The sequence below is a fragment of the Aquila chrysaetos genome, chromosome 5 (genome assembly GCF_900496995.4).
Source record: "Aquila chrysaetos chrysaetos chromosome 5, bAquChr1.4, whole genome shotgun sequence".
In the NCBI taxonomy this organism is placed as follows: Eukaryota; Metazoa; Chordata; class Aves; order Accipitriformes; family Accipitridae; genus Aquila; species Aquila chrysaetos.
Window position 1 is genome coordinate 68,434,162 of NC_044008.1, and position 15,136 is coordinate 68,449,297.

At 44.6% G+C, this 15,136-nt stretch overlaps 2 protein-coding genes across 6 annotated transcripts in view; one reads left to right on the forward strand and one right to left on the reverse strand.

Moving 5' to 3' along the window:
- The window catches only part of RECQL5 (RecQ like helicase 5), a 39,704-nt gene extending 27,163 nt beyond the window's left edge, over positions 1-12,541 (forward strand). For 3 of the 5 annotated variants that reach the window (XM_030013035.2, XM_030013037.2, XM_030013040.2), the window contains exons 9-20: positions 3,365-3,592; positions 5,075-5,174; positions 5,682-5,718; positions 6,505-6,563; positions 6,711-6,784; positions 7,270-7,363; positions 7,838-7,978; positions 8,452-9,122; positions 9,337-9,418; positions 10,321-10,572; positions 11,101-11,173; positions 11,298-12,541. In XM_030013035.2, the coding sequence (XP_029868895.1) occupies positions 3,365-3,592; positions 5,075-5,174; positions 5,682-5,718; positions 6,505-6,563; positions 6,711-6,784; positions 7,270-7,363; positions 7,838-7,978; positions 8,452-9,122; positions 9,337-9,418; positions 10,321-10,572; positions 11,101-11,173; positions 11,298-11,398 (1,912 nt within the window). In that variant the 3' untranslated portion in view covers positions 11,399-12,541. The remainder of the gene's footprint in view (positions 1-3,364; positions 3,593-5,074; positions 5,175-5,681; positions 5,719-6,504; positions 6,564-6,710; positions 6,785-7,269; positions 7,364-7,837; positions 7,979-8,451; positions 9,123-9,336; positions 9,419-10,320; positions 10,573-11,100; positions 11,174-11,297) is intronic. The other 2 variants (XM_030013036.2, XM_030013041.2) reach the window with 2 other exon arrangements.
- Positions 12,542-14,017: 1,476 nt separating this feature from the next.
- Positions 14,018-15,136, reverse strand: part of MYO15B (myosin XVB) — a 46,379-nt gene continuing 45,260 nt past the window's right edge. The window contains exons 64-65 of the mRNA XM_041123408.1: positions 14,709-14,849; positions 14,018-14,438 (exon numbers count right to left, since the gene is read on the reverse strand). Of these exons, the coding sequence (XP_040979342.1) occupies positions 14,379-14,438; positions 14,709-14,849 (201 nt within the window). The 3' untranslated portion in view covers positions 14,018-14,378. The remainder of the gene's footprint in view (positions 14,439-14,708; positions 14,850-15,136) is intronic.

Below are 15,136 nucleotides of genomic sequence, written 5' to 3' on the forward strand. Positions count from 1 at the left end.
TTTCTCTTGTGTTCTTTGAAGGGGCAGAGCATGAAATCTCAAGGACAGTGCAGCACGGTCTGCCGCTGACAGGGGAGCAGGGATGATGCTGGGGTGGTGAATTTGCTCCGTGCCCTTGGCCAAGTCATTTACTCTCTTGATGCTGTGGGTTTTGCTTCTTGTATTCTGGGGACAGCTGACACCCACTGTCTTGTCTCAGAGGGTTCTTGAAGTTCAGGTGATATTACAAAGGATGCAGTCCTTCAGACAGGTGCAAAATGATAATTTCTCATCAGCCTCATAATTTGCTCTTCTATTTGATAAAGCTCGTTAAATGGCTTTTGTTCAGCAACTGGCTTCTATGTAACTAATTTGTCCTCATATGATTTTTGTCTTTTTTAATGTGTTCATTTCTTGGCTTTATTCCAAGACTCGCTGGGGTTTTTTTTGGGGGGGACTTCTGATGAGGCTGTGTACCCTTCTTTGGCTCATATGACGGAATGCTTTTTTATGGTATATTTTGGGAGAGGCAAAGCTTCTCTTGGGATATGTGACTTTGCTGCTTCTCTGACTGTCCATCTGCTTCTACTAATTGCAGGAATAGGGCTCCTGTTTTACCTGGTGTACAAAAGCAAAGAGTACCAAAAGGAGGCATGGTGCAGGCAGCAGTGTGGTCAGTTTAGCACTTTCCTGAAGTGTATTGCCACAGACAAAAACATGTTAATAAACTTGATTGTTATTTGCTCTTCATCCTATCCCATGATGTCAAATCAGGGTAGGATGTCTCAAATGAAATAATGATTTTGTTTAGACATTTTAAAGATCAACGGTCAGCTCATACATACTTATGTTGAAGGGTGAGGGAGGCAAATAATACAGTTGCATATTTAAAAGATGAAATAATTTTAGGATATGTATAATAATACAAACTATCATTAATTTATGTAAATCGGCTCTCCATCTTGTAGGTATTAGTCAGGTGCTCGGGTGACTCAGGAAGTTTTCCCACCACATGTTAATGCATAACCCCAACTGTGTTTCAGGACCTCTTGTGTTCAGTTAAGCATTAATCCAGTGGTTACCCCCAAAATCCCTATTGGTAACTCTGGTTTTGGCCTTTTGACTTTCATTATAGGACTGCAATCTTAGTTCTGTAACTGAATTTCCGTTATGACCCAACTCATGAGCACTGTTGGCTAATGTGGGGCTGTGGCCCCGATTTGGGTAATTCTGCAGGAAGATGCAGACAGTTATAGGAGGCTGGATGGAAAGGGCTTGGCTGTACAAGCCTGATGGGTTAGAAACTAGAAGTCTAAATTCCAGTGACTTCAGAGCGGATCTCTGCTTCCACCAAAGCCCTCCCTTGGGGCATCTCTTTTGTTTGTATTAAGGGACAGAGGTGTGTGTGGTTGTCCCTCCCCAGCATAAGCCTGGTGAGTAGGCTGTAGGGAGTGAGGAGAGGGCTTGACCATTACTGTATGCCTGGGTTAACTCTAATACAGATCAGTGCGTGTGAAAGAAAGAGACACGGACTAATGAGAATGCCTGCCTGTTTTCTTTTGGGGAAACAAAAAGCTGACTTGCAGCTCGCTGACATTTCTATAGTCACGTTGCATTGGCAGGACAGACAGCACCAGTAGTTCTTTTGGAAAGGCAGGACAAGGGGATCGAATGTGTTGTCCCCATCCCAGTCCCCCCACCCTTCCCCACCATGTGAAAGGAGCTCTTTGAGTGCAAGACGAGAGTGAGTCAGTGCAGCTCTGCAGGGGGATATAAAGCCAGCTTTGTAGTAGCCCTCTCTAGGCTTTCAGTGCCCTAGACCATGCGGTGCAACGTCACGCTGTTGCAGCCCTCCTTACCTGAGCAGCGCCAGGTCCTTCGCGCTTCAGCGCACACATTTCTTTTGCTATGGCGACAGTAGGCTGTAACCTGCTGCTTTGCTGCTTCACTCGCTCTTCTGCTGGCTAAATTAACCTCCCAGGCCGTGGGAATGAGTGAGCCAGCTGCTGCTGTAGACCCTTGCAGGGTTTGTGATGCTCTGGTAGACATACAGTTATGTTCCCCCCAGACACACACATGCACGCACACAAGTTAAGCAAACTGTGTTTGGTAGATCTCTGGCAAGTTCAGACATGCCTTAAAGGGTTTATAATAAGAATAAATGAAGTGCTCACTCTCTTACTTTTCCCCTCTCTGACCCACTTTTTGCAGATAAAGTTGGTAAGCCAACTAGGGCACTCCTTGGTAGAGTAGCAAAATCTCCACTTTGTTCTTCCTTGCAGTGAAATAATTCTCTTCTAAAATAACTTTTGTTGCTGCTTGGCTGCAGGATTTGATCTCTAAATGCCTGATGAAGTGTTTCTGTGTATCTGGTATCAGCATTTTGATTAAGAGACAACTGGCAACCTCTGCTGTGAAACCCAGGTTTTAAAAAGCTCCTCTAAATTCTGCCTGCTTTCTTAAAAAAAAAAAAAAAAGAAGAAAAAAGTAACCACCTGGTTCTTCTTTCTCTAGCAAAATCAGTGTCTTCGCTGGTTTAAGTTAGGGAGTGTTCTAGAAGAGAAATTATTTCCTGCCTGTATTGCTAATGAGCATATCTTTGTCACTAAACTCTTTTTTACATATCCAAAAGCACTGATGTCTGCCAGAAATCTTTTAAAGATTCCTGGAAGAATCTAATCATCTTCACATGGCTAGTTTGCTAAGGCTGGTAGAACTGGTTGTGCAATACTGTATGAGCAAATGGACTGGTTTTCATGGATGTAGGACTCTACCCGAACTTTGGCTGCTGATCTAAAGCATGTGTTAGCAGATCGAGACCCGGGCTCTATTATCTGAATAGGGCTCCCCTGTGACCTCAGTCTGGACTGTATTTCTGTGATTTAATTTACATTCTTGTTTCTTCAAATGTAGATTTCTTCACGTTCAAACCACAAACAATAAAATTAGAAGCTCTCCAATGTGAAATATATAGACATACTCTGAACTCTGAGGTGTAGGGATCAACAGGACCTCTTTACATATTTATCCTAGAGCCATTCTGATTGGACACTGAATATATTTGGTCAATGGTGCTGAATTAATAACTGCATATTTCATCCACCTTGCCTTTTGCAGATCTCAAAGATCTGAAAGTATTTGGCAGAAGAGATTGACACCACTGTTTGTTTTGCATGTGGGGAAGTGGAGGCAGAGAGACCTTAAGCAAGGTGCCAGGAACAGAACCCTAGTTCTGCTCCAGGGCTTAATCGCTGTGATTCCTGCTGGAATAGGCATTCCCTGCAAAAAAAGACTCAAGTCTTTATCAAAAGACACCTTGCATTTGGAGAGTGGAGTTCTTGCCAATAAAAATAATTACCAGATCATTTTCCCTTTTGTTTCCTAGATGTCGCCATGCTGCCATAGCGAAGTACTTTGGCGATGTCACCCCACCTTGTAACAAGTGCTGTGATTACTGCAAGAACCCAGGGGCAGTGAAAAGACAACTGGAGTCACTGGAGCGCTGCAGCAACAGCTGGAGCAAAACCTGCATTGGGCCCACAGGTTCCTCCTGGGATAGCTATGACCCAGAGCTGTATGAAGGCGGGAGGAGAGGTTGCAGAGGTTTTAGCAGGTCTGTACTTGGTAGCTCAAACTCAGTTCATAGGGGCTATCAGAGAAGAAAGCATCTCCCAGCTGTAGGCCCAGCCACTCCTATTTACAGCACATGTTTCTGTGTGGTGGTATTTTCCTGTAACTTCCTGGCAGCAGGAGCTGGAATTTCATTTTCCACACACTTTGGCAGCCTTGATCACATTCATGTCCCAGAGAGCCAAAAGCCGTTTTGACTGACCTAAGAATTGCCCTTCAGAATGTAATTGGTTCAAGAAACTAGCCTGAAATTTTTTGAAAGTGGTAAGTGGGCTCAGCCCGTTCACAGTCTCAAGAATCAAAAATGTTTAAAGTGAGACCAACATGACAACAAAGTATGACATGGCCCAGAGTTCATTCCTGACTTAGTATGGCTGTCTGTGGGCCAGCAGGCTGGGGGGCCACTGACAGGACTTAAGTCATCACTGAGGATGTAATGGAATGCCAGTGTCAGCTTCTTCTGCAGATTGCTAAATTTTAGTGTTTCCCTATCAGGCTGACAGCAAAAGGAAGATGTGCAGTGGGAAACATGATTAATTCTGTAAAATGCTTGGCAGTATGGAGATGACAACTTCCTCCTTGTTCTCTGGCTGAGTTGCGGTGATTGTGCAGCTCTGTCAGGATGCAAGTTTTGCTGCCTGCACTGCCTGTGAAGCTCTGCCAGGATGCACAGCGCTGTCAGCTGGCCTAGCCTTCTGCTTTACCTTAAACAGCTTGAGACTGGTAGCTTTGTTCTTCAGGCAAGTCCAGCTGAGTCAGAGGAAACTGGTGTACTTGTGACCTAAGCCCATGTTTGATCTCAGGACCTGAGAAGACATGGCTAATGCTGTTGTACAGCACAGTGTTTGCCACTTGATTTATTGAATGTCTCCATGACTTGATTGTAGCTTTGCCTTGGAAGTTGTAATAGTCAACAGCCTTAAAGCTCTGATTTGTGATACCTGTAAGTTTTGGCTGTAACAGCTGTGGAAGGCAGTAAACTGTTGGGCAACATCTGGTGAGAATCAGCTGCTGCATTTCAGTGTATTAGTGATGGAGATTTCATTTAATACAACAGTCTGTGAACAACTGAGGCTGAGGAATGGATGCTTTGCCCTTTCTGCCATCTCTGCTCCAAGGGCAGGAGTGACTGACAGATGTGGTACATGACACAATGCAGTGACTCCTCAACCCCATGGGAGGATCTGGCAGAGCTTCTGAAACAGAGCCCTTCATTCTCAGAGCACTAGTTATGTGCTAGTAGTTCATGCCACTGCTTACTAGTTCATGCGATTCACAAATCCATTAACTGCTGTCCAGTTTGAGGGATGGTAGTGAAACTAAAAGCTAAGAGTTGTTCAGAAAGGATGTGAAATACATCATCTTTTGTAAATACTGGGATCACCTAGGCTTTCCAAAGCCTGTCCCCCAGTTAATGCTGCAGCTACAGAAATGTTTGTTCCTCTTGTTTTCCTGCCTTATCCAGGTACGACGAAGAAAGCAGTGGGAATGGAGATGAAGCCAATGAAGAGAATCGGAAACGGGAGTGGAACAACTTCTACAAAAAGCAGATGAGTCTGCGCAAAGTGAGTCGGTATCCCTTTGTAAGAGATTCACAGATTGTTTGCTGTGAGCTTGTCCTACAGACATAAAGGCTTCCTGGCACTAATGAAAGTAAATTATTGCATCTTGCTGTTGCTTGTTCTGGTTTTTTACCTTTTGTACCTCTGCTTTCACTATGTTCTCCATATTCTGGGTCAGTCCTATAATACAAAGAAATGCAGCTTACTCATGTACTGACTTCTCTCCAGTGCTAATCAAGAGGATCCTGTTGTCTTTAATACCCTCTGATATTAGTAAAAACAGATTTCCCCATTCAGCTTCTCTTGCATATTCCTATAGCAAAGGTGAACTTTTGGCTTTGATTTTTATTCTTTGTCTTCTTTCTCCCATTTTGGTGCCTTTTCATTACCTTTGTAACTTCAGCATTAATTTTCCCTGGAGCAGGGGTATAAAATGTGTCTTTTGTGCTTCTAGACCTGCATGTGTGTTGCAGGAATGGAAATGTTTGACTGATCTTTGTTTTCTTCCAGGGCAAAGAACCAGAAAAGGATGATTTTGTTCCTCCAAGTAAATATCTTCTTTGATTTATAGTGGTTTTCTTTGGGAGAAGAAAGTCTTGTATTTTGCAGCTGTGTGTAATTCGTATAGCATCAACACTGGAGGTATCAATCCCTAGGCACAGAGGTTAGGCTTTTGGCTGTGAAAGCTTGGCTGGAGGAGATGGATCAGAGCTTAGCTTTGGTTGGGGTGAAGGTATGGAATGCATCTTTCTGAACAGCTTTTCCAAATAAGCAAGAGAGAATGAAAACTCTGTCTAACCTGACTTTGTAGGCTATTTCTGCAGTGGTTATGCAGCAGTGTTCAACTGGGCTAGAAGGAAACCGCTGAAAAACTTTCCCATTTGTAACCGTGCTACTTGAGGCCCTGTCTAGCAACAGAGTTCTTACACTATTGTAAAAGAATACCTGGTAGTTCATGTTACTCTATTCAGCCTTTTCTTTTTTTTTGGTTGGTATTGTGGGGAGTGGAAAAGAGTTGAGTTTCCTAAGAGCTGTAATTCCTTGAAAAAGGGTTTCCTGACATGGGGAGGTTTTGGAAAGCTGTTAGTCATAAACTAGCAAAGTAGACATTCTCATCCAGGGAGAAAAATCTCACTTTGGCTTCTGCCTACTCTTTTGGTGTTTGTAGCTTCTCCAGGTAAAAAGGGTGACTGTAGTGGTCTTTGGGGTAACTATGCAGGGTGGAACGTGCCAAGCAGTACTGGACTGGCACCCTCCCAGTGACAGTTGAGATGTTCTCCATCAGCCCTAGCCCTGCTATGACACCTTTTCCAAATTGCCTCTTCTGTGGTAGGTGCAGACTGTCCCTTGAAGGATGCCTTCAGCAGGAGAATCTCTAAGCTCACAGTGAAGGTAAGAAAGGCTGGTTAATGTTCAGTCTTGTTGACTTGCAAAGAACAACGAAGATTCTCCTTGCCCTGTTCTTACTCCTTCAGGGATGGAAGTCCAAGGGGCACTATGACTTCTGTAGAGCATGTCTGAGTATCCCATGTTTCCTAGGGACGGGAACACTGCTTGAAGATGCTGGAAGAAGCTTTGAGCACCAATCAAAAGGTTCCAGCAGGAGGAAAAGGGTATGAGATGAGAGAAAAGGGGTAGCATATTGAGTCCCTTAACACAGGGCCTACCCTTCGCTGAGCACCATTACCACTCTCAGGGAGTGCCTCTTTAAGTTATTTGGTCCAAGGATGTAGCCTCACTTAACAGCATCCTTCTTGTAGTGATGTTCAGGATCAGATACGAGGACTCTTGTGTCCGATTCTGCTAAATCAGCTCGATCCTAGGAGTCGCAATTCTTCCCTGACCCACAAGATGGGGATAGTGTACTTCTCAAACTGAGCAACTGGACAAGAGGACTTTGGTTTAAAACCGTTTTCACCACCCTTTCCATTCTCCAGCAACTCACTCTGCGTCCCTTAGGACTTAATTGGAACTTATCACTTATTCTTGCACCAGAGGGAGTGAATTTTGTGCTTTCTGGGAGATGCTTAAGCATTAGTGTTCCCTTTGCAGATAGAGAAGTGTGTCTTGCCAGAAATCACCCCAGCCTGTGTTACAGGTCAGACCCTCATGCCTGTGCTGTGGAGCTGGAGTATGAAGCTTTCCGAACCAGTAAAATGGCTAACTCATACAAGGCAACTGTGCTAAAGAAGGTAGGGCCATACGTCTGCTGTTGTTCCCTTGAAGGGGTGGTGTGGCCTCAGCTCGAGGAGAAATAGGGTAGAGTTTGTGTCAGAAAGATGAAGGAGAAGCTCTGCTTTGCCTTGGATGTCTTCTAAATCTTTCTTCTTGATTTTGTTTCCATGAGGGCCCAGAATCACGTTGGTTTCACATCTTTGTTGGCTTTACAGGCTCTGGAAACCTACATACCAGTGCAAGCTTATCCAGATGTCTTCTAGGTCTAGCGATAAAGGGAACAGGGAGTTCCTCAGACTGTTGCTGACCATAGAGAAGCCTTGGTTTGGGTTAGCTGGTTGCCATAAGTCTCTCTGAAGATGTTTCTGTTCTTGAGATAGGTGTCTCTTCAGGGGAAACATTTGTTTTGCCACTATGGCTTTTAGTATGCGCAAAGGTGGGAATGCATAAAGATTTCTGGCCACTAGAGAATATTTCTGTTCTCTTTTCAGGTAGCAGAAATCAACAAAGCCTCAAAACAAGGAGAGTTGTTCTCAGTCTTTGGGTCTGGAACTGGTGGCAGCAGCAGCTTGGAAACAAAATCTGGGTCTCCAGCAGAAGCAGACTTCCTCCCTGCATCCCAGGTTTACTCGGTGAGTGAGTACAGATGGGATAGACAAGGAGGCAATGGTGTGCTTTGTCTATCTGCTTTTTTATCTTTTTATTTTAAGTCCTTTCTGTGGCCATAGCTGTATATTTCTATTGTAATTGTTTTCCCTGTTTGTCCTTTGTTTTTGGAGTGAGATCAACTAGTCATGCTGGTTCCTATTAGTGAGTATAATCTATGTGCAGGCCATACATTAAGTAAGCTTTCTTCATCTTGCTCTAACCAAGGATGCCGTCTGTTTCCTTACTGCAGGCCTATGACTTTAACCTAATCCATTTCCCTGATGTCTCAGTTGATGGATATGATGATAAGTCAGTTTTAGAGCCTTCTGCAGCTTACGGATGTACACACTGGTGCATTGTATCCAGAAACTTAGCTCCTTTCAGGGTTCTGCACATGCTCTCAGGGCTTCCTTAATGCTCTCATATCCAAAATTCCTTCTTCTCCCTTTCTCCCTAGTTCAAACCCAAGCGCGTGGGAGCAGGATTTCCAAAGAAATCCAGCTTGTTTCACACAGCTTCAGAACTGCTGAAGATCCAGGAGGAGAGCGATGTAAAGTCTGTCAAAAAAGAAGTAGATTGTCCAAATGGGCAAGACAACAGCAGCTGCAGTCTGGAACTGGACACCAGAAACTCTGTTCTCCAGAAGAAAGAAAGAGGAACCAAAGCAATGTGTGAGAGTACTGGGGTAGAAGTACTTCCTGAAAAGAAGGGAGAGCAACCCAGTCCAGACACAAAAGCTGCCCTTTGGGAGAGCCCTACTAAGAAGTCCAAACCTAGCAAGAAGCAGCAAAAACTCGCAGAAGCAGCTAAAAAAGAATCACAGGATATTTCCAAATTCTTCTCCCTCCCCAAAGGTGGGTCAAAAGCCAAAAGTTGCAGCTCAGCAAAAGAAGATGGCTGTTCTGCAAGCACACTACCTCAGGTTTCTTCTCAAAGCATGTGTCAAGAGAAGCCAATACCTCAGGAAAACAAAGGTGTCTCTGGAGAAGATGTGACTGGACAGTCCCAGGCAGAGAATGAAGAACCGGAAGAGGCAGAAATAACACTGACTGAGAGAGAGGAGGATTTTAAGACCCAGCAGGCTGCTGAATCTGAACTCCTTCAGGAAGAAATTGATGTAACATCCAGGTAAAATCTCTACCTCTCTGCTCCCTGTGTTGCCCTATTAATGAGCTGCAGAGCTCCACCAGCCTTGTCCTGGAAACTGGGAATCTGTATTAGATCTCTAGGCTGGTGAGGGAGACTCTTGCTTTACCATGGAGAGTCTCATGTCCACTGACAGTGAATGCAGTAATATCTTTACTGTGGAATGATTAAAATTGGCCTTCTCTCCACTTCCCACTAGTGTTGCTGAAAATGTCACAGAAACTGAGCTAATGGTTGTTGGGGAAGGTGAGAGTGGGAAGCGACCAGGATCAGAGGAGGTAAGACTTTAGGGGATGCTGATTTCCTTTATATTTTTGCTGTTCATCTTGTGCTAAGTTTCTCTCTGGGAGTGATGCTCCTGGTCTGAACTCCACCTGATAGTGTTATTTATCTGGGGAGGGCCCAGCTGCAATTGCAGCAGAGAGGAGAATCATAGTTGCATTGCACTCCTGGTGTCCCCCTGCCGCCCACTAGGCCAGTGCCAGCAACTCAGACTGCAGTGGAAAGCTTCCTCTCCACTCTGCTGTTTCCTCTTCTCTGCAACCCATGTGACTGTACCCTTGCTGATGACTTGCCTGGAATGAGTCTCTCCACCCCCTCTAGATCTGTAACTAACCATAATTAGCAAGCTGCTTTCTCGAGTTGAGAGAGCAACCACAGGCCAATGACACATGGGACCACTCAGAAGTGAACCATGCTCACAGCCTTCCTTGCCATTCAGTCTCTGGTTCTGCATTTGGCATCCGAGACTGCCTGGTAGCTGTCTCTACTGAACAGTGCAGTATTCTCCTTGCTCTTTCAAATTGAACAGGAGTGTGGCACTCCTGAAGTGGTTGATTCTTCCTGAGGGGTGTATTCTCAGCAGACATCCTGGGAAATCTTTTCCTGTCAGTTTTTCCTGTATAGGACAGGGTCTAGCAATTAGCTGCCCTAATAAGAGCACAGGGTAATTCTAAATGTGGTAGTGTTAAAGGGTTTTTCTTAAAGTCCCTTTGTGTGGCAAACAGTGTATTATGTCTGCGCAGCACAATGGGTTACGTAGATTCCTGCATGGTATTCACTGTAGGGAGAGCCTACAGGATGCTGCAAAGATTCGTGTTCTCAGAAGGAAGTGGCTGCTTGGAAGTGTAATGCTGCCACAGGAATTGGTGGTTTTGGTTTTCTTCTGTCCCATCTCTAGGATATGGAAAGTCCCGCCATAAAGCGGCTACGGACAGTGGCAAAATCTTCTATTCTGTCCCTGCCAGAAAGCAAAAGTGTTGGTCCAACAAAGAAGAAGGTGACTTTTGATCCAAACTTATCACAGTGTGATAAAGAAGGAATCAGCAAGACTGTACAGCCAGTGACCAAAGGCGTGTCCCTCAAGGAGACAGCAGACATCGTTGTCAAATATTTGACGCCATTCTACAAGGGTGGCAAATTTGCTTCCAAGGTAGGGTACAACTCAAGACCCTCTTTAGCAGAAGGAGACTGCACCTCCCTAGTGAGCTGGGGCTTTAAGAAGGGGAAGATGATCTGGTTACCACATTTCACTTCCAGGTCACATCTTGGTATGTGCTGTTTTAGTGACTCTAGGTGCAACAACTCAGCTCTCCCAAGAAAGGGTTTGTGTGTGATTTAGAGGGGTATCTTGTTGGTTCCACGCTTGTTTGTGATTGTTCATATTTTCACACTAAACTCTGGCACGTTTTTAAGAACTCCCACCTGTGGAGTGGCAACAGATTAGGTTCAATTCTGGTGTAGTTTACTTGATGTGTTCTGCAAGGCAGGATGCGTGTGCACGTGCTTCTCCAGCACTGCAGGGTCAGGTGCATTTGCAGGTTTGCAACACTCCTGTAGTCTAAATCTGTGAATAGTTTGTGCTACAGCCAGCCTGTGCTAAGGGCAAGACGAATGTGGAAACAGTCTGGTGATGTAACCAATGTCTGCTTTCTGTGCTTTATCTTCCCCAATTCTGCAGGATCTGTTTAAGGGCTTTGCTCGGCACCTGTCTCACTTACTGACTGAAGAGCAGAACCCTGCGCGCAAGACTGGTGAGTTGATAACTGGGGAGAGCACCAAGAATCTTGGGTTCTTTTGATGCTAAATGGATTGATGTCTTTAGAGGGGGTAGATGTCTTAAGTATCATCTCAAAGGTGGTACTTCCTCTCTTGCAGTGAAGGAGGAGGCACAGAGACTCATCAAGGAGTTTTTCAAAACAAGGGTCAGGTGTGAGAGTGAGACAGACTGGCAGGAGCTGCAGAGCTCAGAGAGATGATCCTTGCATCATGTTGGCTGTCTTCCTTCCTCCAGCAGTGGGACCAGGGTATCCTGAAGAACTCAGCCATGGAAGGTTTCATGAAACCGCAGAAGTAAGCTTTCTTTTTCCACTGCATTTTTGCTCACTTCTGACCTTAGTGACATGCACTTCCAGGAAACCAGTTTCTGGGAACTTATGGAGAGTTTCTCCAATAACTAGGGCACTGAAGCCCTCTAATACCTCTTGCCAAGAGGTGTGAAGTCTGCATCTGCTGTGTAGTTTAGGGGCTGCTGCCTCAGATGTTCTGCAGTGTCTCCAACCTCTACTCCCTTTAGCAGTCTGGGAAGGGCTCAGACTTTCCAGTGGGGACTCTGCTTTGGGATTGCATCTCGCTTCCTAGATAGCTCCTCCCCTTGCTCCCCCATCTCTTAGTTCTTATTTCAGTGTTACCAGTAGAAGCCTTATGCTACAAGTTCACATGCTTTGCTCAGGGCTGCCAATGATGAACTTGATGGTTATGTTCCTGGATGGAATGTTTTCCCTTGAAGGACAAGAGGGGAGTGTTTTGTTTTTACCATGCAAGCAATGCCTACTTTCTGAAGGTGGAGAAACTTGTATTCTTTTTCTTTTCATCTAAACTTTTTTTTTTTACTTTGTCTAGTTCTGTCTGCCCTTTAACTTAAGCAGTGATGCTCTTTCAGTATTAACCTCTCCAATAGTGGCATCAAGGTTGCCAACACTTTTCCAGCATTTGCTTGTAACCCCTAAAGCCATATTTGCTCCCTGTGCCTCACCCACAGTCTGCAATACAGAGGGCAATGTTGCTGTTACAACTGGTTAAGGTACTGCTGTGGCCCTCAAATTGACACTGTGGTGCCTCTGCTGCTATATTTATATAAGGACCTGAACCTTAGGGTATCAGTGGGCTTGAAATAACCTAATTCCCTGGCACAAGTCCTTTCTGTTGGGTTTTTGTTGGGTTCTGCCTTTGTTCCATGCCTACAGAGGCTGGTGGCCTCCGGCACTAGTGCTGCTAGAGGAATCTGCAGCCTGAGAGGCCATCAAACAGGCTTTTGGATCACTGTACTCAACAAATGTATTTTTTTTTAAATGTACTGAAATGTATGTGCGGAACTGACAATAAAACAATGTTATAGCTGCTGTGGACTCTTCCTGGAAGCTTTTTCTTACCACTCAATCATACAGACTGGTCTAAGATACTTTTAAAACTCCAACACTATGAACATAGACATGAAAGCTCATTTCTTATCTGAACAGACAGCTAATAAATGCAAGCCCAGGGTGGGATGGATGGGAAACATGTGCCAGCAGACACCTCCAACCCTTTATAGCTGCAGGACTTCTCCAGCTAGAACCAGAAGGAGAACCTGGAAATGTTTAACTCAAAAGTCACTTTCATCTTCAGCTTGCTCTGCTCACTGGAGGACAAAGGGCTTTACAAGAAGCTTTTTACACAACAAGTATTTTTCAGCTGTTGCCTGCTGGCTTCTATTTTACCTTCCTGTTAAAAATCCTGTTTCATCAGCCACTTAAGTGGGGTTACTAGCTCTCCAGAGTTCAGTGCTTATAGAGTTCAGCTGCTGCCTGGGTGAACTTCTCAGAAATGCTTTGTTTATCTTGTAAATCTGTGAGCAGATTTGTGTGACAAAGTGCTTTATCAGAGTGTGGGGCATTTCTAACCAGGTGAGTTGTGCTTCTATGTAAGGCAGCAAAAGCTCAAAGAGAAGGGGAATAAGGATAAGTTAATCTTTAGATTATTTTTTTCTCTTCCTTTCTTTCATGTTGCTGTGGTGCTTTACCTAGCCTTGCAGTAGCACTGCTGAAGGGGAAAGGTGGAATATGCTTCAGCTAAGACCTCACAGGCCACAGCAAGCAGCAGTCAAAGGGAAGTTCCTGACAGGGAAGATGCTGTAGTTACTGCTAGCATCAGCTCACTAGCAGGAAGCTAGCTGTGCGTTATGGCTTGCATTGAGCACCCTCAGCTCTATCCCCTTCCTAGCCAACAGTGACAACCTTTTCCTCAGGCTTTGCCAGTTACCTGCAGGTCAATCTTCCCATGTTAGATGTAAACCAGTATCTGTTATGTCATAGTTTCAAAACATCTCTATGTGATTATTTTATTGCAGTCTCCTAAAGTGCAGATACTTTTCAGTTCAGTAGGATAGCTGTAGCAATAAAAATAAGTTAAGCATTTTTGTACAACCCAGGACACTCTCCTCTGCTGTAATACAAATTCCATTTGAATACACTTTCTTCATGGGTATGGAGCCATCATTTAAATATGACAGCTGCATGGACATGACTGACTTCTTTATAGTAGAGGGAAACATATGCATATAATTATGTCAGTAAGAAATTAATTAACAATAAACTTTCTTACCATTGCAGCTCAATCTGTGCCCCAGCATATGTGTTAATTATATATTAACACTGATCTGCTTTGCAATTGAGATGCTTTCTACAAGCTCCTGCTTCACAAATCCTGCTATAGGGCCTCTTGCATATCAATACAGAGAAAAAGCTGGCCTATGGAAAACACCAGCAGTCAGTGCAGTCATTTCATAACCTCAGCTGTGCATTGTGATACACAAATCTCTAGCAAGCATCAGTCTTTTCTCATGTTAATTAATTAAAGGAGTCCCACACTACATAGCTTGAAGGCAATTGCTTGCATCTGTTCAGCTGCTCTGTGTTGGAACAGGCTATGAAAAAGCAATGGTGTCTTGTGCTTTGTTTAGCCACTGCATACATCACTTCAAGGAAGAGTACTTGGGGACTGAATGGCAGGTCACAAGGGATGAGATTATGGTCCAGTCCATCAACAAACACTGTGGCGGCAGTCTGAGAAAGTAGCTGTCTGAGGTCATGGATGTCTTTTGGAAAAGTCCTCTCCAGAAGACAGGGCAGGAAGCACTGAACAAGCTTGAAGAAAGGAAAACAGTGCTGTTTTGGTTGGTCATTCTCTTCCTCTTGGTCTCTATTGGTGCAACTCTGTTTTATCCAGGATGATAACAATCGTGTGATACATTTCTTTAGCCTGTCAAAACGCAAATCAGTATCAGTCATACTCTGCCCCAGAAATGGCTGCTTCTCATAATTAAATATTCCCATAAATCACTTTCCATAATTAAATATCAGGTATGTGCTGGGACAAAGCTGCGCTTTGTGGCCTGGGAAATGTAGTGCCCCCATCCACCTCTGGGACAGAAAGGAGCAGTAGTACCAACTCTTAGCAGAGGCTCAGCTGGGCAGTGGAGGGCAATTTCTGAATTGCCAGGAGGAAGCTGTAGGTCCAGGCTGATCTCACCTGTGACAGTTCAATCCACATAGTCTTGGGGTTGGCAGCTGAGCCATAGTTCAGTTCTATGCCGGGAAGCCCACCATCAGAGACAGGCCGCAGCGTTCGCATCTTCTGCAGCTCTTTCAATGGAATGACGCAGGAGACCGCCTGTGTAAGCAGAAAAGCCACAAAACACTCTCTGGTGCAGTCCTTACAAATAAAACCATCTGATTCTCACCAGGGAGGATTCACCTCAAGAGCTTATTGAAAGCTGAGACAAGGACTGGGGTACAGGGCAGTGTGTACAGAATACAGGGCAGGCTCCTGCTGACAGCATGTCCCTAGAACTCTCTCAAGATTGGGACAAACAGGAATGTGACCTACACTTAGTTTTACTGTGGACTGTGCTTATTAGCATGGTCACTGCACTTACAAAAGAGCATATGACAGTACTA